Source organism: Periplaneta americana, chromosome 9 (assembly GCF_040183065.1).
Source record: "Periplaneta americana isolate PAMFEO1 chromosome 9, P.americana_PAMFEO1_priV1, whole genome shotgun sequence".
Classification (NCBI taxonomy): domain Eukaryota; kingdom Metazoa; phylum Arthropoda; class Insecta; order Blattodea; family Blattidae; genus Periplaneta; species Periplaneta americana.
The window spans coordinates 63,546,854-63,570,297 of NC_091125.1; the positions used below are offsets into that span (position 1 = coordinate 63,546,854).

A 23,444-nucleotide genomic window follows, 5' to 3' on the forward strand; every position below is an offset into this window, starting at 1 on the left:
TCACGAAAAACGACGAGAGTATAATTTACCAACCCTAATAGCTTTCATTGATTACGTAAAAGCTTTTGACAAAGTAAAAAGAAACCTGCTATGGCAAATAATGATTAAAAATGGTTTTCCTCGGAATCTTACATGGTAGTACAAAGTATGTATATAAATACAAAATTTAAACTAGATGAATCAACAGAAAGAAATAATTTTGTAGAGGTTAATTTAGAATTACGACAGGGGTGTCTACTATCGCTTACCTTCGCCGGAATTCGAAATTGAGTCCGAAATCTTCGTAAGCTGGTGCTCTGCTAATTTATACCAAGGCCAATTAAACGTTTGCTTAATAGACTGCTGTATTTTAATTTCCGCGTAATATAGAATGTGTACAAAAATTCGACTGAGGAAGTTCTTGGAGAAATTAATGAGGTCAAGATAACATGTTACCGACGTCCGAAAAATCACCTTTAATCTCCGTAAGTCAAATAATGCAATTCGACGATACAGTGTCGCTTCAGATAGGCAATCCACTAGCCTACATATTTCGTACTGGTTTATGCAGAGTTTCATGTGGTATGTTCCTGTCTGTTTCCCATGATATGTACGCAAAGTTGTAGAAAACGAGCTCTAGCACGGAAATAAAGTGTTTTCGGAACCATGTTTACATAACATATCTTTAACCTGTAGCCTACATGTAAGAAATATTTCCCTAAAGTTTTGACATAACTTTTTGTTACAGCCTGTATTTAGTCTAATTTCCCCTGATTCACTCATTCATTCATTCAGTGTTCTGCCCAAGGGCAGGTCTTTCACTGCAAACCCTATTTCTCCAATCTTTCCTATTTTCTGCCTTCCTCTTTGTCTCCTCATATAATACATATATCTTAATGTCGTCTATCATCTGGTATCTTCTTCTGCCCCAAACTCTAATTTCCCCTATAAGATAATACTTTTTGTTTGTTACAAACTTAACCCGTTTCATTTGTTAGTTTATCCTATCCTATAGGCTAATAGTAGGCTACAGGAAATCACTGTGAAACTGGTTTTAATGTTTATTGAAATGAACGGCGACTATGTATTTGACTTAAAATAAAGGTAATTAACTTTGTACATCTTATTACACAACTTTTAACACTATATCACTTCGCAATATGTATTATTTAGCTTTCGCGTGTTAAATATTATAGTTAACTAGTTTCAGCCTGTTATAGGCTATCTTCAAAACTGGTTGGTGCCGGTCTTTGCGCCTTTTGTTTGCGTTTCCTGTGGGAAACAAAAGGCGCCAAGACCAGCACCAACCAGTTCTGAAGATGACCCATAACTAGTTAACCAGGCACTATAATATTTAACACGCGAAAGCTAAATAATACATATTCCGAAATTAACTTTGACTAAAATTAGGCCTATTATATTTTTTGTGTATAAGTTCCTGATAAATTGACATGTAGATAGTGTATATTAAAAAATCGTAGAGAGTTTAGAGAAAATCGCTGTAGACACACAAACAGACAATGGAAGGGAAACAGATAGCTTGTTCAAAAACATTTTTGCGGTACAAGAGACGATAAAAATGTGGAATTCTGTGAATTTCTTTTTCACATCACAATACTTTACCTTATGATGAAAAAGTAAAATGAAAACAAAAAAGCAAGCAAATAAGGAAGCTCAAAGTAACTATATGATAGAAGTTGCAGGCTGCAGAAACATCAACTACAAACTATAGTTTGTTATGAAATTGGAAGTGAATTGATTAGACCTATTATATAGGATAAACAAAGACATTAATTGACATCTTTGGAAGTCGAAAAAATGTATTTAATGGACTTTTCTCTAAAATATGGCGATTTTTTAATCTCTCTAATACGAGTATCTTTAGAGTTAGGCCCATGACCGAAAATGTGAGACTGTATTCATTGACTTGGACATTTAAATATGTACAGAACTTGTCTTCGGTAAGTTTCTCACGCATTTCCCGAAATTTAAATTTTCTAAATCCATTTCCTCTCTTAACTTCCAATTTTTCTTAGGTAAATTTATGAAGTTCTGTATGCAAGTGTATTTATACTGGAGAACTGCCTTTAGTACTATTTTACCACTTCAAGTTATTTCTTAATTAATAATGCTTTACGTAAAAAAAAATTACATTTCATGCCAAAAAATTTCACAAAAATATTTCTTATTTATATATTCGACTGATAAGGGCAGCATTTTTTAGGACAATTATTATGATTAAAACAGAAAATAAAGCATTTTAAATTATATTCATAATTGTCCAACATATGAGAGAAAAAAAAATTCCCTACACAAATTGCACCCTCAATAAAAAAAAAATATATAACTGAATGGTGAATTTGCAAAACGACTTAAGTCCACTTTTTGGAGGTTTCAATTTGAGAGCATGATTATATTATTGTGTGCAAGGAGCATCGTTTAGTAGCAGAATGACTTTAATCCACGACTTTTGCATAGTTTTTATTACCAGCAGAATATTTGGTTAAGGGGTAAAACGACTTTAGTCCTGGACTTAAGTTGTTTTTCCTGTCAAGTGCTGAAGAAACTTACATAATATGTAATTTTAATCATACACTCAGCTGACAAATTGTTTTTTTTTGTCTATTGTCATTGGCAATTCTTTCCGAACTTATCTCACGTTTACCATTCCTTCCAGTGCATCCTTCAGTAGGCAGTTCTATTCAGGCAGTGACACAACAAATTCCCTTTCTACTTCTTGATCATTTTCAGCATCATTCTTTCTCCACACTTTCCAACACAATGGTTTATCCCCGATCAACGAAACCAAAATTCAAGATATTCGTAAAATGCTTAAGTACATTCGTGATGAAGAAGAATTTTTATAATAAAACTATTTCTCATACATATCTCTCTTACATATTTATCTTACATATAAAACATTATATTGTAACAATATATGATTCCGCGAGGCTAAAAACAGTTTTCTTTAATTTTCTCAAAACTACTTCTAGGGACTTAAGTCGTTCTGCAAATTCGCCATACAGTTACCCTTGACTATAAACCTTTTTCGGATTCTAAAATTTGTTTATTTACCTAGAATTACTGTCTAACTACTGCACCAAATTCCAGCGTAAAATTATTTGTGGATATGTAGAAATTGAATTTTGAATTTTACTAAATTTATTCAATCAAAAGTTAAGTTATACATAGGTACTCCCTTAAAAGAGTAGTTTTGCCACGCACAGACATTGCCTGAAAATAAGACTCTATGAGTAGCCTACCACAAAATTATAAAATTAAAGATTAATGGTTCCAAGATGATCACCTAACCAGTGGAGAGAAGAACATTTAAGAAACATAAATAAAATTTAACTTATTTTATTGCGTTATCGTTTAATAAACTTACAAGTCTGCAGTTTTATAATTTTGTGATTTTTTATTAATAATTTTGAAAGTTAATGTTTAATTTTGAAGTGGCGTTTTAGCCACAAGAAATGTAATCTGCATGTAACCGGAAAAAATGAACAGTTATCATCCTTGACATGAGTGGAGGGTACTTTGACTTTGAATGGCTCAATTCATGACAGAAGATATAAGCTTGAACTTAATAGATTTTATATCAGATCAATCAAACTTATCTAAATCTATGACGGTCCGATCAACAAGGGATTAGAGCAGGATGAGAACACTTGATACCCTTTCTTCATATTTTGTACTCGTTTTCGTCACAGGAATCGAAAGTATAATCTGTAATATAACGCAATTATTACTTCAGTCCAAAGGACACTCTGAATGATTATATATAAATTAAATGTGTTGCAAATTGTGTCATATCCAGCTCAGAGTTTGACTGAAAACTTCCTCCGACCGAAAAATAATGGCTGGTAATAGTGAGTATAATACAGGTGTAATATTATTAATTCACGAGTTCACCGCGTCTACAATCTAGTCTTATTGCATGATATGTAGCCCACATTAACTGAAGGGTTCAGAGCCACAGCGGGCCAAGTACCATTTATTAAAAATGGAGAAAGCAAGGGTTAAAGTTAAGTGCATACCATAGTTTAATGAAGATTGACATATCATTTAGTTTTAATGTGTATACTTTATATTACTTGCTATATGTTTCCACTGAATTATGGTAATAACTTCATTTTAACCCTTGTTTTCTACGATTTTAGTAAATGGCGCTTGGCCCACTATGGCTCTGAACCCTTCAATTGCAAGAACGGAACATATATGGAGTATTTTTATGTAGTTAGGCCTATATTATGTTGTTTATTTTATAGTCATTTGAAAATACGAGTATAAACACAACATACTTTATTTACAACAAAAAGTTTGAAACTTTTACTAGGTAACTTATATTTGCATAATTCTTACAACGGGATGGTATGGTAGTAAGTTATATTATATTTACCTAGTCATAATTGCACACTCATACATATAATAATATTATAATATTATATATTGTTTGTAAATTTATATATTGAAGTTGCGGGTTCGATCCCGGGCCAGGTCGATGACATTTAAGTGTGCTTAAATGCGACAGGCTCATGTCAGTAGATTTACTGGCATGTAAAATAACTCCTCCAGGACAAAATTCCGGCACATCTGGCGACGCTGATATAACCTCTGCAGTTGCGAGCGTCGTTAAATAAAACATAACATATATATTGAAGTAGTCTATTTTGGAAGTAGTTGGTAAGGTGTAAGGCAAAAAATAGTTGCTGTACATTTTGATATCCTTGCTGTAATGTTATGTAAATATAACTTATTGTTTAAGAGGCGAATTCTATCTGCAAAACTATTTAAAGATTATTTGACCGTGCTTTCTAAATGAGTTTATTTAAAACAGTTTCAAATTTTTTATTGAGGTTAATTTTTTCGTTACAGCAAGAGCTTTTCGTTTTGAAATTAAAATTATAAAATCATAGACTGCATTATTTAGACTACTTTCAAAGAGACATCCTCTTACAATTTAGAGGTTGCCTTGGAATTTCATTTATGACCTTGTACGATATTCCAAGTGCTCACCACCTATCTTCCAATTCACATATTTATTTTGCAGTAATCTACAAAAATCGATCCAGTGCTGTAAGCCTATATTTATTCGTGATTATGAAGCAAATTTTGAATGTTTCTTCTATATTTCAACATTGCAATGTTAACAGCCAAATTGATAGAAGAGCTATTAGTCTAAATCTTCCGTAAGTCTTCCATGCCGCAGTGAATTGTGTATATCACGAGAACAAGCCTAATCGAATAATTTGTCTGTTTTATGCCAAAATAGGGCTAATACTATGATAAGAGATTTCGAAATATGTATAAAAGAAAAATGTTCATGTGAATGTCTGCTGTTTAGAAGACGTGCAAATTTGACATTTTTGCTGATGATCAAAAAACAAATTGAACATTACGGAAAGTGATGAATCTGCTTGACCGGGCAATAAGAACTTTGCTATTTCAGGATATACAGACACAGCATTGGAAAGAATATCAGGGCAAATCGCAATATAGCGAAGAGCTAAATATATTTAATTCACTTAAAAGAATAAACCACATACAGTATAACTGGTGCAAGCATATCAATAGAATGAATCCCAACAGACTTCCCCAAATGTTACTAAAATGCAACCTGAAGGAAAGTTGTCCTCTGACCAAATGGTAAGATAGATTCTTTTGATATTGAAACAGATCTACAAAGTCTATACTGCTATAAACATTGCCGACAGAGGGCGGGAGAAAGATAATTGCTACTCAACCAATGGCAGAGGTCACATCCCACACTTATCTTCAAGTTGGGCGGTCTGAAGCGTTCTACCTCCGCCCAACTTCAAGATGAGTGTAGAACGTGACCTCTGACAATTTCTCCCTTTCTCTGCCGGCAGTGTTTACTTTGCCTGTCAAACCTTATGGAAATTGAAAAAGAAGAAGAGTAAGAAGACGGTTTATTTAAAGGCATTCGATTTTCAAAAGAAACTTTCGTATTCTAATAATCACCAAAATCTTTCCGAAATGTACAGTAGATTCTAAATTCTATCTCTTCTATAGAGAAACACTGAATCCCGTCAGAAATTATATAATAAAAAACTTATGTGTGTTTAGTGTCTTACTTGTGGGAGCTGAATTTCGGCAACATAGCAATTTCTTTCTCTCAAAAACTGTTACTAAATAGTAGATGAATCTAAATGAGGGAGATAGAAATTGTGAATTGTTTAAAGAGATGTAGATATTCGGATAAATCGCAATATAGCGAACGCCAGTAGGGGAAGTTATCCCCACCCACATGAAATGTGCATTCGACACAACTCTCACCTGTCACGTAGAGTGTCTGGTGAGCTAGTAGGGGAAAAGTGGAAGGGGTCGTGGTCAGAGCTTCTACGTTCGCTATATTGCGATTTACCCAGCTCTTTTCTGATATCTTCACTTCCTTTTTATCTAGAATAGTTACTCCTGCTACGGAATGTAGGACCGACATTTCTGCTGTTTCTATTCTTCTTTTATCTGAGCGGTTGAGTGTCCAGTATGTGAACAATTGTGCATATCATCTTCTAATAACCTTTCCGCAATTCCTGTATAGCATTCACAGAAAAATCTGTATGACAGGAAGTTTAGTTTGATGGTTAATCAAAGTGCATTATTTGCTTTCAGGATTCATCGCCACTCTGGGACTTGTTTCCCTCTTCCTGGTGGGAGGCGAATGTTGGGCTCCAGGATCTGTAGACAGCTGTCCCCCAGGAGACCCACCCACCTGTCCAAACAACCCCGTGGATGATTTTGACAACTTGTTCAATCACCCCAGTGACTGCCATTACTTCATCCACTGCGACGCAGGTGCACAACCCATCTGCAAGGAATGCCCCGCCAACCTGCATTTCAGCCCCACTCTGCACGTCTGCGACTGGCCTGAACGAGCAGGCTGTGAAGCAGGGAGTGTCGATCCTCCTACTAATGCCCCTCCCGTTGACCCCACTCCTCCCACCGACGAATGTACGACGCCTGAACCAGGAACGTGCGAGGACTGTCCTCCAGAATGTAAATTTGAATGCCCAGTCTGCACGTGTGAGGATGCAAGAATCGCTCACCCCACCGAGTGCGAGTGGTACTACCAGTGCAAGAATTACGTACCAGAACTAGTCCAATGCCCAGGAGGATGGCACTTCAACGACAAGAAGAAGATATGTGATTGTCCGTGCTACGCGGACTGCACCGTCAAGACCTGCGAGGCTGAATGCCCTCAGGAGCCAGTAACCACGCCGTGCACATGCCCAGTAGTGGCTCCGGAGGACGAGCCGGTGTGTCCGGACTCAGAGATAGAGTCGTACCTGCCCCATGCCGAAGACTGCACCTACTACTACGTGTGCAGGAAAGGACTGGCCACGTGTGGACAGTGTCCGGATGGCCAGCACTGGAACGTGGTGAAGAATGAGTGCGACAGCGCGACCCGTGCAGGTTGCGTTTTGAGGATGATGCAGAAGAACTTGTTCCGACAAAAGAAAGTCTGATAGCATAATACATCTTTATAGATAAAATCTGTTGTTTGATTTTGTTTTGGAGATGAGTATGGAATAAATGTATGTAACATTATGCAAAATAATCATGATGATTTCATTGAAAAACTTTGTATGAAAATCAATCACGCTCTTTTTTCTAAATTGCTGTATGATTTATACTCAATGTTTCTTCGCAACAATAAATAATTATGATTGTAAATATTAGTACCCATATATTTATTCTAACTATTGAAAATGGAACGTTTGTTTTGTTCTGAAGTGTATTATAATTTATAGTTTCAAACATCCTGTGATGTCTATACCCGTTGAAAAGCACTTAACTTTTTTCGTTGTAATTTGTATGTAACATATAATTATATGATTTACAATATATACATATATAAAGTAATATATGTTTGATGTAATGATTTACATAAAATGTATAAATTAATGCACGTTGATTCAGAAGATTATATCAATACGCTGGGAGAAAAATGGGCTAACGATTTGCAGGGAGATGCGTAAATTTTCGTTTCTTTTATTTTGAACTTACTTTACATCTAAACTTACAGGACACTGTGATGTAAATAAACGAATGGTCGCTACTAAGTTTAATTGAAACTAGCTTGAAATTGACAATTACAAAATTAACAAAATTATCGGTGTTTGCGTTTTATTATGATCCGCTGTTTTATACTTCGTTCCATGTTTGACAAGCGAAGTAAACATTGCCGGCAGAGAGAGAGAGAGAGATAAATAGAGCCTACTCTTTTTATGTTCATAAAACACTCTGAAAATATTAGTTCTACGTCACAAGACGTAATTGAAGCAAATCTGAAATGTGATACAGTATTTCTTACTATCATCAGGCGAACAAAAATTTTGTGAATCTGAAAGTGTACCTCGTATGTGGCACATAATATTAAACCCATATTGTTTTCAAGAAAATTTTTCATTTATATTGTAATGACAGCTAGGATGTTCGTATTGTAATTCTGATGTTGAATGAACTCGGACTGTAACGTAATCGAACGCATAGTAGCACAGCAGCATAAGACGTCAACAGGCCAGCAAAACAAACAAGTATTGACGGCTGGTAAATAAACTTGTCTTTCAACTAACATTTAACGAAGAATAATCCGGGAAGAAATAACGTGTTACACGCTCTGTTTGCATAATTATTTAATAACAGATGAGTTTACTTTTTTTTTTTTTTTTTTGGAATCATGCATAATATTAACGTTACGTAAATAATACAATAATAACAGAATAGCTCACTTTGTTCAAAACCTAAAATATGAATATAAATTAACAATATTCTTATGCTATTCACGACTCTACGCAGCTCCACAGAATGATACTATGCGTTGTTTGCGTAAACTCCGTATCGTGTGTAGCGAGTGAGAGAAGGGCGAGGCGCGGTTGACATCTCTACTCTTCGCTGTACTCAACAAGTCTGCTGTTTTGGTATGAACTTCCTACCTCTGGTAATAACCTGGCTACTGGGATACTTATGTAAATGATACTTATAAGTACAGGGACATCATTTTATTTTTACTAACATTTCCAATATTAACCTGTCTATACCTTTGGATCAACGATTAAGAACCGGAAACACCGTTTGCTACCCCCCTTCCACGACTGGAGTTCGATGATACTGGCGTAATATACAAACACATCACTTTACTAGGTATAGAAGGGAAGAAAAGTAGTTCATCCATTTACGTAAACTAGGAAATATCGCGATTTTGAGTTTGATCATTTTCATTAGGTTTTTGTTTAATAAAATTACAATACAGTATTAACGATGAATGTTTTTACTCACGAACTGAGCTTTCCATGAGGAGGTATTCATTATGGAGTGTATATTATACTGTCTACAGTACATTACCGTACAATATAGAGAATGAAGTTAAATTGAAAAATAATCATAATATGGATATTTAAACACATTTTTGAAAATGGTGGCCGTTCATTTCGATACAGGCTTCAGTTCTAATGTGCATATTATCGCACTACAGACTATTGTACGTAATTCCAATTACCAGTTTCGTACTTTGTATCAGTAACTCATGTTGAAATAATTCTATACCTACTCTATAAAAGAGACCTTACGTACTGTAAATTCAATCTTCACTTCTGCCCGATCCGAAAAGATAAAATTACTCAGACATGCTACCTACTGTCCATCCAAGTAGTTACGTCGCAGCGTCGTAGAAAGGGAGGAAATCACGTGACAGTTAATTACTTAACGAGACCCTTTTATTTAAGTTATTTTAAACAGTTGTATAATATTATGTAGACGTCCAATTCCTAACAGAAATTAATGTTCTCAGAAAAGAGCTAAGACAGCTCAGCCAGTAGCATTTACAGAGAGGCGAATAGAAGCAGGTGGAGGAAACCGGGATGTGACGTAGGCAAATGGAAAATGATGCAATATTGGAAGCTCTTCCGTCACTGGAAAACGCGAACATATTTTTGGAACGTACTGTTTACTATGACCGTAAGGCTATTATGACTGTATATGCGGTCTTGGATCTGTGTGGAGGACGGTTGAACTTCATTAATAGAAGCGGTGGGAGTGAAGTACATTAAAAAAATTGGGTACAATAAAAATTGAAGTAAAAATAAAATGATGTCCCTGTAATAATCAGCACCAGAGTCAAAGTAACATTCCTTCCGCTCGTCTTTTCCTGAATGACCAATAATAGCTGCTGTCTTACGTAAAGCCAGGCTAAACCCCTCCCCCTGGAAAGGATGCGTCCTATGGTCTGTCGAACTGAAGTGTGAAACCTAATGTCAACAAATGCACGTGTTGTGATGTCTCATGATTGGCCGTCTGTCACTATAGATACACCTCTCCGCGTAAAGTAATATAGTCCGATATCATATTTTACATTTTACCGTTTATTTTTTATTTTGGAATAAAAATATTATAAAATAATAAGATCTATGTGAAATAAAACATTATACTTCAATTTCAGATATATTTAACGTAAGATTACATCATCCATGTCACCACTCTTAACAGGTAAAGGCCTAGGTATGTTCAACGGCCGCCTCTAGACTGACGTTATTCGGAAGGGAAGGTATGACAGCCTGCCTAACAGTTGTGACATTATGGCAGAGAGTGAAGCAGGTCGAAGTGGTGAAGTTCTCAAAAGTGGAGAGAAAACTATTGTTTTGAAAGTTTTTGATACTTTCCTCAAACGCTAATGAGACAGCTATCGTTTTTTCTCGCCCCACAGCAAGGCTACCAATTTAATAAGGCTGAATGTTAATGTTTTGTTTTATTTAACGACGCTCGCAACTGTAGAGGTTATATAAGCGTCACCGGATGTGCCGGAATTTTGTCCCGCAGGAGTTCTTTTACATGCCAGTAAATCTACTGAAATGAGCCTGTCGCATTTAAGCACACTTAAATGCCATCGACTTGGCCCGGGATCGAACCCGCAACCTTGGGCATAGAAGGCCAGCGCTATACCAACTCGCCAACCAGGTCGACAATAATACAGTTTAAGGAATGCAAGAGAGAAATCTGTTTTTCACATCCACAGTTCATTTGTTCTGTGTTCTTTGCAACCAGTGGGTGTACGTTGATCCCGTCAAGTGAAAGTTATTCTTTGTTTACGTATTACTTACCTTTTGTTCCATCTACCATCTATCGCAAGAGATGTGGAACCAAATACGACTGAATGAAAGATGATAACTTATTCCGCGTGCATTCATTTCCGTTATGCTGTATCGCTGCACTACCGAAAATAGTAATCATGGATTAGACCTATTCCAAAAAAGAAACAAGTTATCCGAAACGGCCCTTCTGGTTCGGATAAAAGGAGTTCAATTCAAATAAATTTTGAGTAAGAACACAACATTTCTCTAACTCCCTGTGATACTCTGAAGAAGTGCGTGGTAGGGGATGTCGCTAAGTAGATAGAGATATGCCGTGAACCAATCACTCTCTTTGAGCGCGGAGTAATACAAACTGCTTTGTTTATATGGGTTTTTTCTTCTTAAGCTGAATTGAAATGGAGATCTACCAGAATTTGTTCCTAGCCACAGTTTTAAATTAAACTTATAATAATCATTTTCTTAACCTGATCAATGAACTCCAATCTAAGAAACTGGTAGATTGGCCTACGTATAAGTTAGTAGCCCAATTTCTTTAATAGAGGCTTACCGAAACATATTAACTGTTATCATAGGCCTACTCATATTTTATTAAACCCGTCGAAAGTCTGTCACCCGCTGTGTTTCAGTAACATCTATGCTACAGTAAATAGTAACTATTGGTTTCAAACTTAAAGCAGTCTTATAAGTTCTACGTCAGGTAAAAAAAAAAAGATGACAGGAAATTCACAGGATCCCCGTGGAACGTTTATGGCTGTAGTTGTGTGATTGTATGGGTTTGGATACTGAAAACTGCGCAAACAGGGCTCTTAAGGATATTGCTGGAAAGCTGAAGGTAATATTTATTTTTTCTTTATTTTTTTCTTTGTCTCTTTATTCATTACTAGGCCTATATTTCTTTAATCATTTCTTCATTTATACATTTCTTCACTTAGGCTATACATTTCTTCATATCTTCGTATCTCCATTAATTAATTAATTCATTCATTCATTCATTCATTCATTCATTCAAAAAATGTTATGTTTTATTTAACGACGCTCGCAACTGCAGGGGTTATATCAGCGTCGCCGGATGTGCCGGAATGTTGTCCCGCAGGAGTTTTTTTACATGTCAGTAAATCTACTGACATGAGCCTGTCACATTTAAGCACACTTAAATGCCATCGACCTGGCCCGGCATCGAACCTGCAACCTTGGGCATAGAAGGCCAGCGCTATACCAACTCGCCAACCAGGTCGACTCATTCATTCATTCATTCATTCATTCATTCATTCATTCATTCATTCATTCATTCATTCACTTATTTACTTACTTAGTTTCTTACCAACTTACTTTCTTATCTATTTATTTATTATTGTATTTATAGACAGATTTATTCTAAGAAATAAAATTAATTGGTAGGCTATTAATATTGTATCAGATTCACTTTTTTATACTTTATTAATAACTCTTAAATACCCATTCCTGTATGGTCGATTTTTTATTGTCCATATTGTTATTTGACTTTCATGCTCTACCTAAACATAATGCTTGCCGATTGCAGGGGATTGCTCCGCGTGTTAGGCCTACTTATACGAGTATCTAAGTACCTAGGTAAACATTGGCTTTCTGCTATATCGAGGGAACAGTGTATTACAAATTACAGAAATGGTAACGGACAGTTTTCTCCATTATAGGAGGTGGCCACTTAAACGTTCTACGTTAAAATTGAAACATTGCTAATTTTGTTTCTGAAATTAAATATGAACATAATACCGTCTTCTAGCACTCCTTCAAGTGAAACCACATAATGTTCTCGCAGTCTCTGTAGCAAGTCAAAATAAGCGAAGGACTTCACTTAATAGCCTACCGTCATGTAGGCCTACATTTAACGAACTCTTTGGTTCAGAATTAAATATTACTTGTTATATTGGATAAGTAACTCATGGTAATCAGTAGGAACATATATATGTTCCTACTGATTACCATATTTATTATAACTATATAAGAATCATTTTGTATACAACTCTTACTTTTAAAAATAAAGATTTACTATATTAATTAAAACCAGTGGACCTACAAATTAACATTAGAAAAATCGAATAAAACAAATAGTGTTTAAAATAATTGCACCATAATGTTCAGTTTTATTTTACAGTTCTTTATTATTGCCTACTTTAAAGACCATTTTATGTAGGCCTACTTCTAGCTTGAAGTGGTAAGGATTGTTTCGTATTTCAGGAGATTAATGTCGCTGAAACAATCGTCTGGGTGTCGAAATTATGACGAAATGATTAAAATTAGGCTAAATCTGGCATATTTATATAGAAATATTTATGAACAATTTGTTTAATGAAAAAACTACATAATCAGGCTTCGAGACTTCAGACCCAATAGAGCAGTTCAGTGGGAAATGCGCATAACGGCGTACTGAGTATAGTGGTAAACCGTACAGTGGGTGGTGGTACTGTAGAATGAATGCCAACAAATACGCAAAGGGAAACGCTCTGGATTTGAAGGTTCTGACGAATAATTTGGTTTTCATACAAGCCTATTTTCAAACTGTGTCTGAAACTATTACGCGGTTAGAAAAGTCAGAGCAAGAGTTGCCGGAAGCCCTCAAATTAGTTGAGAGAATGACACAGAGAATTAATGAGACACCAAGTACACCGGTTATTGAACGTGTAAAACAGAAGTGGAAATCAATTTTATGTAAAAATAACGGATATGGAACATTGTGTAATATAAACAGCAAATTAGTGGACATAGAGTCACCCGAGAATAAAGGACTGTCTCTTAGAGACTGGAATGATGTTAGGTTTCTTCGTTTTGCTCCTGTCACGTCATGCGACGTAGAGCGCAGCTTTTCACAGTACAAACTGTGTTTGGCAGATAAGCGAAAAAGATTTACGTTTACACTGAAAATGTATCTTGTAGTACATTGCAATTCGGTACTGTAACTGCACTTCCTAAAGTCGACCAGTAGGATAAATACAGAAATTGAAGTTGCTACAGGTTTATTTCCACCATTAACACTGTGTATAATTAAACACAAATGCTTATAAAAGACACGAGAATAAAAGTTTTTCACATTCTTTTGACATTGTCATTGTGTAATGTATATTTACTTTTAGAATGTACATATGTGTGTTCCCCCATACTACCGTACTCTACTCTAAATAGCAACGTTGTTACCTCAACACGTCTCTACCTTTCACTACCTGCAGCGAGTCAACAACCTATAGTACATGCACAGTAATGTTATTGTATCGGGTCCCAAGTCTCGAAGCCTGTACATAATATTTGAAATCGTTGTGCCTTTTTTACTGCACACATAATTGCATTTTTAAACAAGATATAAGAAGACTTAAATAGAATTACGAAAATGTCAGTGCTTTCTTTTCCCATACTTCCAATGAAGTATAGGCATACTTCTGAAGAAATTAAGTACTTCATAGACGCTACAATAAATACTCGCAGTTAGGCCTATTGTCACGTTTACAGTAATTTGGACCATATAAGTAGAACATATTTTAAAGACAAAATAATCCAGGACTTCCTACTTATGTGCAATGGCTGTTATCACACATTTTCACCGGAACTTCATTACTCTTAGCAACTGGAGGTTTCTCAATCTCATATAAGTTAAATTATGTAATGAATAACTTATCATAATATCTAAGGAGGCGGTGACTAGAAATAGCAGTGTGTAAGTGCTGCATGTTTTTCTCATAGGCCTAATTGTTTTAATCTTTAGCCATTAGGGAACTATTCTATTATCGTTTTATTGTATTTAAGAGTAGGCTAAAGTCTAGAATCCCAATAATTATTTGAGCCGGTGTTGTATGCACTCACCTGCATTGCTCATAAAGCATAACTCATGCGCATACGGATTTCTTTACTCCGTTGTCATCGATCGTTCATGCGCTACAAGGAATGCGTATTCCGAGTGATATTAATGCTGTCAGCTGTCAATCATAATAATTGATTGACGGTGACGAGCAACACACTATTAATTCTAGAAAGATAAAAGGTTGTAATCGTAGGACGAGGTGGCCGAGTGGTTAAGGCGTTGGACTGCTAATCCAATGTGCTCTGCACGCGTGGGTTCGAATCCCATCCTCGTCGTCGTGCCTTTTTAGATCTAACCAATGTGAGGCTACAGATGTCCAATGCTAAATAACTAATTTCTCACAGTGTAAATAAAATAGTAATATATATTTTTCATTTCTGTCGTGTTTAGTATCATTCTCTAAGTATCACATAAATTAGCTAATTACAAATGTTGGTCTGTTAACTATATAATCTTAAATACCTAATAGTTCGGGAAACAGCAAAATGATATAGAACTGCGACGAAATTGTTATGTGTATGTTAATAATCCTCTATTAGAAAAGTTTATCAACTACGTTGTTTTAATTTTTTTAAATTTTGTGATGGACATGCCGAGCTACCATATGGGACCCCCGTGTAGGAAGGAGACTTCAAGGCAGACTTTGGCGCAGATGGGCAGACTTCTTCAGAGAACAGGCAGGTCAACAATGGTCCAGAGAGGCAAGAGACAGAAGAAAGTGGTAACTACTCGAGAGACATTTGTGCATAGACAAGAAGTTGTGAAAGGCAGTGAGAGAATCATTGTTAAGGAAATTCAAGTTCTTAGACTTAAATATCACGTCTAACGTGAACTAGCTCACCACGTTAGACAAATAGAGCTTTCCCTTATTTAAGGAGGCCTTTGCCATTCATGGGACACAATAGGCTATCTTTATCTTTATGTTTCTGTCCATCACAGTGGAGCAGTCTGCTGGCTCTAGGCCTATGTCAACAACGGCTAACCTGAATGGGTATTTAGTTATCATTATAAGTGAACCTAAAAATAAACATATATATGAAAGTCATAGAACAGAATTAGATGATTAAAGTAACAACGAAAATTGATTTATAATTTGTTTATTGCAGAGAATTGTCAAAAGTAGCAGATATATAAGTTCTAAAGTTTTATAATAAACACGATTGGTTTAAACATGCACTAAAACCAGACGTAAGTGCAAGTTTGAACCAACACAAGTTACATAGATATATAATAGAAAAATTAGTTATGAAATTGTATATTTATTATGTTTAATTACTATTTTAAGTAGATAATTTTTAAATTATTAAGTTTATGTACTTTTGTGAACTATTAACGATAAATACCAATAAAAATACCAATCACAGTGGACCAAATTGTAGCGAATTTGATTAAAGACCCAGAGGACAATTTGTAACGATGAAGGAACTAAAGATTTGAAGTGTATTGAATGATCTGACATTTTGACGATATGGCTTTTTCATAACTATGAAAATATTAAAAGGTTCTGCCGAGTTCTGGAATTAAACATGGTTTATAAATGTGGTCGGTAATCCAATTTCTGGCTCTCTGTTGAGGAGCCTCGAACCGAGTCCTCAACAACTCTGCCAGAGAACAAATTTAAATTTTGATCTACCGGTTAAAAAGTGGTCTTTAGAACTTCTCCTCCGAGTAAAGGCAGTGACATCTGGTTCAACTATTATAGGCATCCAACAAGGAAAACTCAGAGCGCAGAAACCAGCGGGCGTGACTGTCTCGCGCAGATGACGTATACTCCCGTTACCAACATGCTCTCAAGCCTACTGCAAGGGGGTAAGAGGGGTATAGCATGCGCAGCGCGAGGAGTCCGACCTGAGTTTTGCTTGTAGGATAACTATAGTTCGTGAGTTGATCGAGACGATGAGTGGCAAAAGTCTAAAGGCACGTTAAATAGAAAATGAAGTCAGATGGACTGCTTGGAAAAACCACTTGGGCCTACCTTCTGTTTCAATGCTACCAAGAGCAAAGTGAGTAAACTTTCCATAACAAACCGTTACAATTCTTCTCTTTTGAACCTCAAACATGGAGATTTCACTTCAACTTAATAAGAAAGAAACCTAAAAGAAACATTAGTTCTTACTTTTCATTCCAGTTCTTCCGTTATCACTTTAATTTACTGTTTTCCCAAAATTAGCTTTTATCTAAATTGATACATTTCTATCCAGTTTGTGTGGTCCTTACGAAAAGTATGTTAATCACATCACATTTAAAAACATAATTACTGTTTGATTTATGCTGTGTGAAAGTATATCATTTTGCATTGAGTACCTGTATCCTCAAGATACCACGGATTTAAAAATATGCAACGACGAGGATGGGATTCGAACCCACGCGTGCAGAGCACATTGGATTAGCAGTCCAACGCCTTAACCACTCGGCCACCTCGTCGCTTTTCATATTCTCGTAATTGATTGTATGTTGTTCGTCACCTGTCATTCAACTTTCAGTGATAGGAAGTGCTGACGCTTCCTCTTATCGCCTCTGCAGAACAATCTTTGTTTAGTTTTTTTTTAACATATGAACAGCTGATCTGTAAATAATAATAATAATAATAATAATAATAATAATAATAATAATAATAGTAATAATAATAATCTCGAAAATCTCGAAAAATCGAAGGAGAATTGGGAGGAAAATTTAAAAGGTACGCAAAACGCGTCCTTGCAAGGGGTTGGGGGCTGTACAAAACTAAATATGTGAGCTCCAAGCCTGTTGGCCACTAGTCTCACTCCGGGTTACGCTGCTCCTCTGAAGGAGCTCTAGAAAATTTTGAAGAGGAAGCCGAAATTGGACGTAACCTCTTAGGTACCACATACGCGAGGGGGGCTGAGATTGAATAATAATAATAATAATAATAATAATAATAATAATGATAATAATATTATTATTATTATTATTATTATTATTATTATTATTATTATTGTTATTATTATTATTATTATTATTATTATTATTATTATTATTATTAGGCGAAACTAGCGCTGAGTTAATTCTGTTGATGTCGGAAGTGAAAATCCGCCATTACATTATTTTATTACTGACAACATCAGAAAACAAAAATCACCAGCGTTTGCCAAGTTTAGGCCTATATGCAAGGCAAAATAAAAGTCTAAACTAAACTAACCTAATTATCCTAATCTAACCTGTCACAGACTCGTATATGCAGTTCATAGCTTGAGTGTACTTTAGCGTGAAATTTTCGTAATATCACTAAAGTTATGATGGCGTAACTGAGGAGAGAGTTCTAAACAATTGAAAGTGTATAGGCCTAAGCGAAGTACGAGGAAGTAACTCAGTGCTAGTTTAGCCAATATAATGATGATGACGATTACCATTATTATTATTATTATTATTATTATTATTATTATTATTATTATTATTTAATAAATTGTGGTGAGAAACTGAATTGATTTCATATAATATGTACAAAAGAATTAATAAAACGATGCTTAAAAATCACGTGGGAAAAGAAACGCGAATGAAACTGAAGCAATCAATGACTATGTCGACACATTCCAATGGAAAATGGAGCCCTTGCACTGTGCGGGTGGCACTCAGGTAAGCTCGGCCTGAAGTAGACCTACTCAAGGCGATAGGCGAATACCAAGCTCCGATTTTCAGAAGACTTTAATATTATTTGACGGGACTAGTTGCAGCTTAAGCATAGCACAATCTCTGGTGCAGATATATCTGAGGAATAAGTCTAAAAACTATTTTCCCCGAACCCTCACATCCATAAATTTCAACTTGCCGTTTCATTGGATGTATGCCATATGATTCAACTGCGAGCAACTGCTTGGCACAAAAAAAAAAGGTAATAATTTATTTTAACGATGATGAAATAAAGGGTTTATGTGCAATCGCTCCATGAATTTCAGAGTTCTGTTTAAGATTTGGTAATAAATTGTCTTTCAAGCATATGGATTACTCTGTTGCGAGTATAAAATAAGAATTCGACCAGCAGTTCTGTGAATTAAGCAGGTTAGTAGCTGATCAATTAGAATATTGTAACAAAATATTATCGTTAAAGGAATTTTGGGAGTTGTGAGGTAACTACGAAATTCATACGATTCATGGATAGGATACTTAATTTACTTAATTCCCGTAACAAATCTGGAAAAGGTTGTAATACACCTAAAAGCCTGAGACAACATGAGTGGTGTCCATTCATCAGGGATTTTATTGTGCACATTGATTGTTGTGTGTTATTTTTTTACATTTATGTATGAACGCTGAGTTACTTGTTTTATATAAACTGAGATAAGATCACATAGTGGAGAGTTGGGTAGTATCGGACATCGAGTAATATCGGAGAGTACGTTTCTTTCATCTACCAACAGATGGTAGTAACTGAATGACATAGTTACGTTTCTATATGCGACATCAATGAAACGTAACCATGTCATTCAGGTACTATCATCTGGTGGAAGATGAAAGAAACTCACACTCCGATATTACCCGATGTCCGATACTACCCAACTCTCCCCTATAGCTATTTTTTGGGTTTGTTAGGTAACGAAGTGGTTGGAATGTTAATCCAACTTACCTGCAATTCAAAGTAGCATTCAAAATACTGTATTATTAACAGGAAATGAAATAAACTGTATCAAAACAGGAAGTTGTATTTCTCAAGGTAGTGTGCTATTTGTTAGTCGGTACTACTAGTGAAGTCAAGAGTAGAAGATATGTAGAGAATAGAGATAATCCTTTGTGTTTAAAACTGCCAATCCCAATGAATAAACATGACTATTGCCCATAAAATTCAACACTTACTTTATTATTCTTTGAAAGTGTGCTGAATATGTAATTGGCTTTGTTGTGAAGAAATTAATGTGTCCTTCATTGCGAAAAATGGGAAGAGACAATGGTACATTACAATGTGTGAAAAATCTGTGTTTCCTATTTATTATAAAAACAGAGTGAATTTGTTTATCCTTGCTATGCATGTTATGCAAATTTGTATACTGAAAGAAATGTAGGCCTACTTCAGAAAAAACTGAAATAGTGTTCATATATGAACATACCCTATAAAATAAAATTGTAATAGAGGCAAACGACCTTGGTTTATGTTCATATTTAGCGACGTATGTGTCGAACTTAAACCAATTTGATATTCATGTAAGTTAACTTGTGAAAGCAATTGCTTCAACATATTTAGAAATTCGCATTAACCAAGCTGCAAAAGAATTTAATGGGCGTACTAAACTTGATCATAGGCCTACAGGTTATATGTTCGCCTAGCTATTTGAAGCATTCTTGAACAGGGAAAACTTTTTAATATTTTTTCATGCTACTTACCATTTCTTGTTTTGTATGTTATAGGCTAAGCAATAAATACTATATACGGTATGTTCGAATACAAATTATTAATATGAGTTTCGTTCTTTCGGGTTTGCCAGTCTTTTGTTATTTTTGCATTGTAGCAAATGTTCGTAACCATCTTAAGAAGCAACTGGCAGGAAGGTGGATTAGGCGCGCTGGAGACCAAGACAATTTCTTCTGCAAATGTCCATCGAGGTCCCCCGACTTGAATGTCTGGAACTTCTTATATAGCTACATAAGAAATATAATCTATGTACTTCCAACGCCTCTGAATCTGCAAGAGCTGTGACATTATGTCTGAGATGCCAATGAATCCATTCCAGAAGATGTTTTGGAGCGCGTGACAGTGAAAGTTAATTACCAGAATTGCATAAAAGTACCTTTTCCAAAGCCTCCTTAGTACCATGTTACAAAATATATGTAGATGCAGTAACTAATGTTATCTTTAAATAACTTGAAAACGATTAGAGGTATCTCAAAACAGATTGCATCATTGTTCATTTTTTTAGAAAATTTCACATGAGTTTGAGTACCTACATGACCCCCTTTCCTTTAAAATTTCAAATTTGTATCCAAAATGGAGTCTTTTGAAATAGCTGAGGGCTAGAATCGAATGTGTCACTGGTAGAGCATTTGGTCTTACAAATACTGATAACACCTATAGTAACAAAAAATCGAGCATATGAAAGATATTTATATGGTTCCAGACTTTTGATTCATCCTGTGTATCCTATTCCACTTTGAGTAACTTATACACATGACAAAGTTGGATATATCAAAGTATCTAATAATATCAATGAATTAGGAACCACGTATTCTTCATGGCACTTCTGCGAGAATCCGTTCCTCCACCAACAAGCGCAGTCTACCCAGCAGGAAAAGTGCCAATAAAACAGAAAGAACTGAAAGACTCGGATAAAAGTGAAGCAGTAGGCCCTACATCTCAAGTGAGCGTACAACATTTTATGAAGAACTTTTCAGCTGGCATACAGACAGTATTGCAACGTAAGATGACTGGAAAACAGTAATTACATCCCAAGTGAAACGACTGATTTCTCTTCATCATTCATGATATTTTCCTATTTTTCTATTTATTTATTATTATAAATTCTGTTTGTTGATTATGTATGATTTCCAATAAAGTAATTCAAGAATAGCACGAAAATATCTGTGTGTTTGATTTTACTTGTTATAAAATTAATTTTTTTAAAGAGCGGCTTTTTCGTATCTTAAAGCTCATAAAACCTTATTTTTTTAATTTCCCGCAAATTTACTTTTTCTGACTTACGTCTTTTGGAAAAACCGATTCATTTATAAGCGCGAGATGGTTTGATTTGGAGAATAGCCTATAGGTAACTTGCCAGTTTATTTTGTAATTAATCTCATACATGCGTTAGCCTATGGCTATGTTATTCTGGACTTGTGAATAAAATACAATGTCATTTTGGAGATTACAATTGTATTTATGTCATCTTAGTCTTATTGAAAGTACATTTCTTATTTCTGAAATATTGGGTATGCAGAATGGTTCAAATGATAAGGTCAACCGGTGAGGAGTTGATTCAGAGCGACATTTAGAGCAGGAAAGTTCTTGTCAGTTTTATTTATTTGCAACCGTTTCAGAGTTATAACAGGTCAAACATTTACTCACAACTAAAGTGACTTACAATAATTACTAATTTACAGTATGTACTTTATTGGAGCAGCTGCTCAAAATTTCCTCAGTTTGCAAGGAAACATGTCTGGGAGCGTTCTCTTACTGCGTTGTCAACAGGATCTAACAGTTCGTTTCATATTCTGATGTCTGCTGCAGCTGAATTAATTCGCTGGAGCGTACAGCTTTTCTTTTTTAAAACCCCGTTAAGTCAGGGGATCGTGCTGGCCAATCACATTTCACGGCGTGTGTTCCATTGTCATTCTATCAATAGTGGAAATCATACTTTGTAAACAAACCTAGATCAAAACAACTGACGATGAATTAGTATTTATTGTAAGCATCATGAGATGTGAATTAACTGTTTGACTTCTTGTAACTCTCAAACGGTTGCAAATAGCCTAAATAAAACTGACAAATTATTTTCCTGCTCTAAATGTCGCCGCCCTGAATTATCTCCTCACCGGTTGATCTTACCTTTTGAATCACTTTGTATAATACAAATTGTGTCATGAATACAGCTAACTGAAACATAAAACATAATCTTGTACTGTACTATGAAGTTACTAGTAACAATCTTTCGGAAGCATTGCACCATATCTATTGATTGAAGATAAATGAAATATATAAATGGTAAAGAATACAAGTACATTTTCTGGTTTTAGTTTAAAAAATGGTCTCAATATTAATAAACAATAAAAGTATAGGTGTAGCTACACTAATACTTCTTTTATTCATTATTAAACATTCTGTAAAGCAAACGCACACTGTCAAAGTGCCACGCACTCTCTCGACACTTTCACTGAACTAAAATTGTTTAGTTTCTCGGTATGGGAAATGGTAAATTATCAGGGAAAGTTGTGTACGTTATATTAAAATTGCTGTTGGATAACCTGTAAGGTACGCCATATTGTATTTCTCTTTCCAAATGGATTTTCTTGGGTAAGTACGTATGCTGAATGCTTCTGTGAACTTTTTTCTGTAATTTTCTGCTCGTGCTTTGGATTTCGTAATATTTATGAATGTCAAAAAGTAATCGGGTTAATAAGTGACTTTAAGTCATTTGGAATCAATATGCCGTTCTCAGGAATGAAGAACCGTATAAACTCTTAGAATGCCTATAGCAAGTACGCCATATGGCTGATGTCGGTCCTTGCCTGCAGTTGCGCATTATGTGTGCGTGTGTAGCTCAGGCTACTTTAGTTAACGTGTTTTTTTTTTGCGATTTCTGCGTCGTGCCGAATTAACAAACCTAACTTATAATTTACGTGATATTAGGGATCAACTATTTTTGCGTCGTGCCCGAGAACCCTTACACAGTGACAAATATATCGTCCACACCTGTGGAGTAGCGGTTAGCGCGTCTGGCCGCGAAACCAGCTGGCTCGGGTTCGATTCCCGGTCGGGGCAAGTTACTTGGTTGAGGTTCTTTCCGGGGGTTTCCCTCAACTCAATATGAGCAAATGCTGGATAACTTTCGGTGCTGGACCCCGGACTCATTTCGCCGGCATTA

General features: G+C 35.5%; 1 protein-coding gene and 2 non-coding genes across 3 annotated transcripts in view; 2 read left to right on the top strand and 1 right to left on the bottom strand.

Moving 5' to 3' along the window:
- Positions 1-3,702: 3,702 nt before the first annotated feature.
- LOC138705589 (uncharacterized) overlaps positions 3,703-23,444 on the top strand; it is an 80,275-nt gene continuing 60,533 nt past the window's right edge. Inside the window, exons 1-2 of the mRNA XM_069834191.1 lie at positions 3,703-3,851; positions 6,616-7,467. Of these exons, the coding sequence (XP_069690292.1) occupies positions 3,839-3,851; positions 6,616-7,467 (865 nt within the window). The 5' untranslated portion in view covers positions 3,703-3,838. The remainder of the gene's footprint in view (positions 3,852-6,615; positions 7,468-23,444) is intronic.
- Positions 15,113-15,194, top strand: TRNAS-GCU (transfer RNA serine (anticodon GCU)). Its single transcript has one exon. It is a non-coding gene; the product is annotated as a tRNA-Ser (tRNA).
- TRNAS-GCU (transfer RNA serine (anticodon GCU)) lies at positions 17,262-17,343 on the bottom strand. Its single transcript has one exon. It is a non-coding gene; the product is annotated as a tRNA-Ser (tRNA).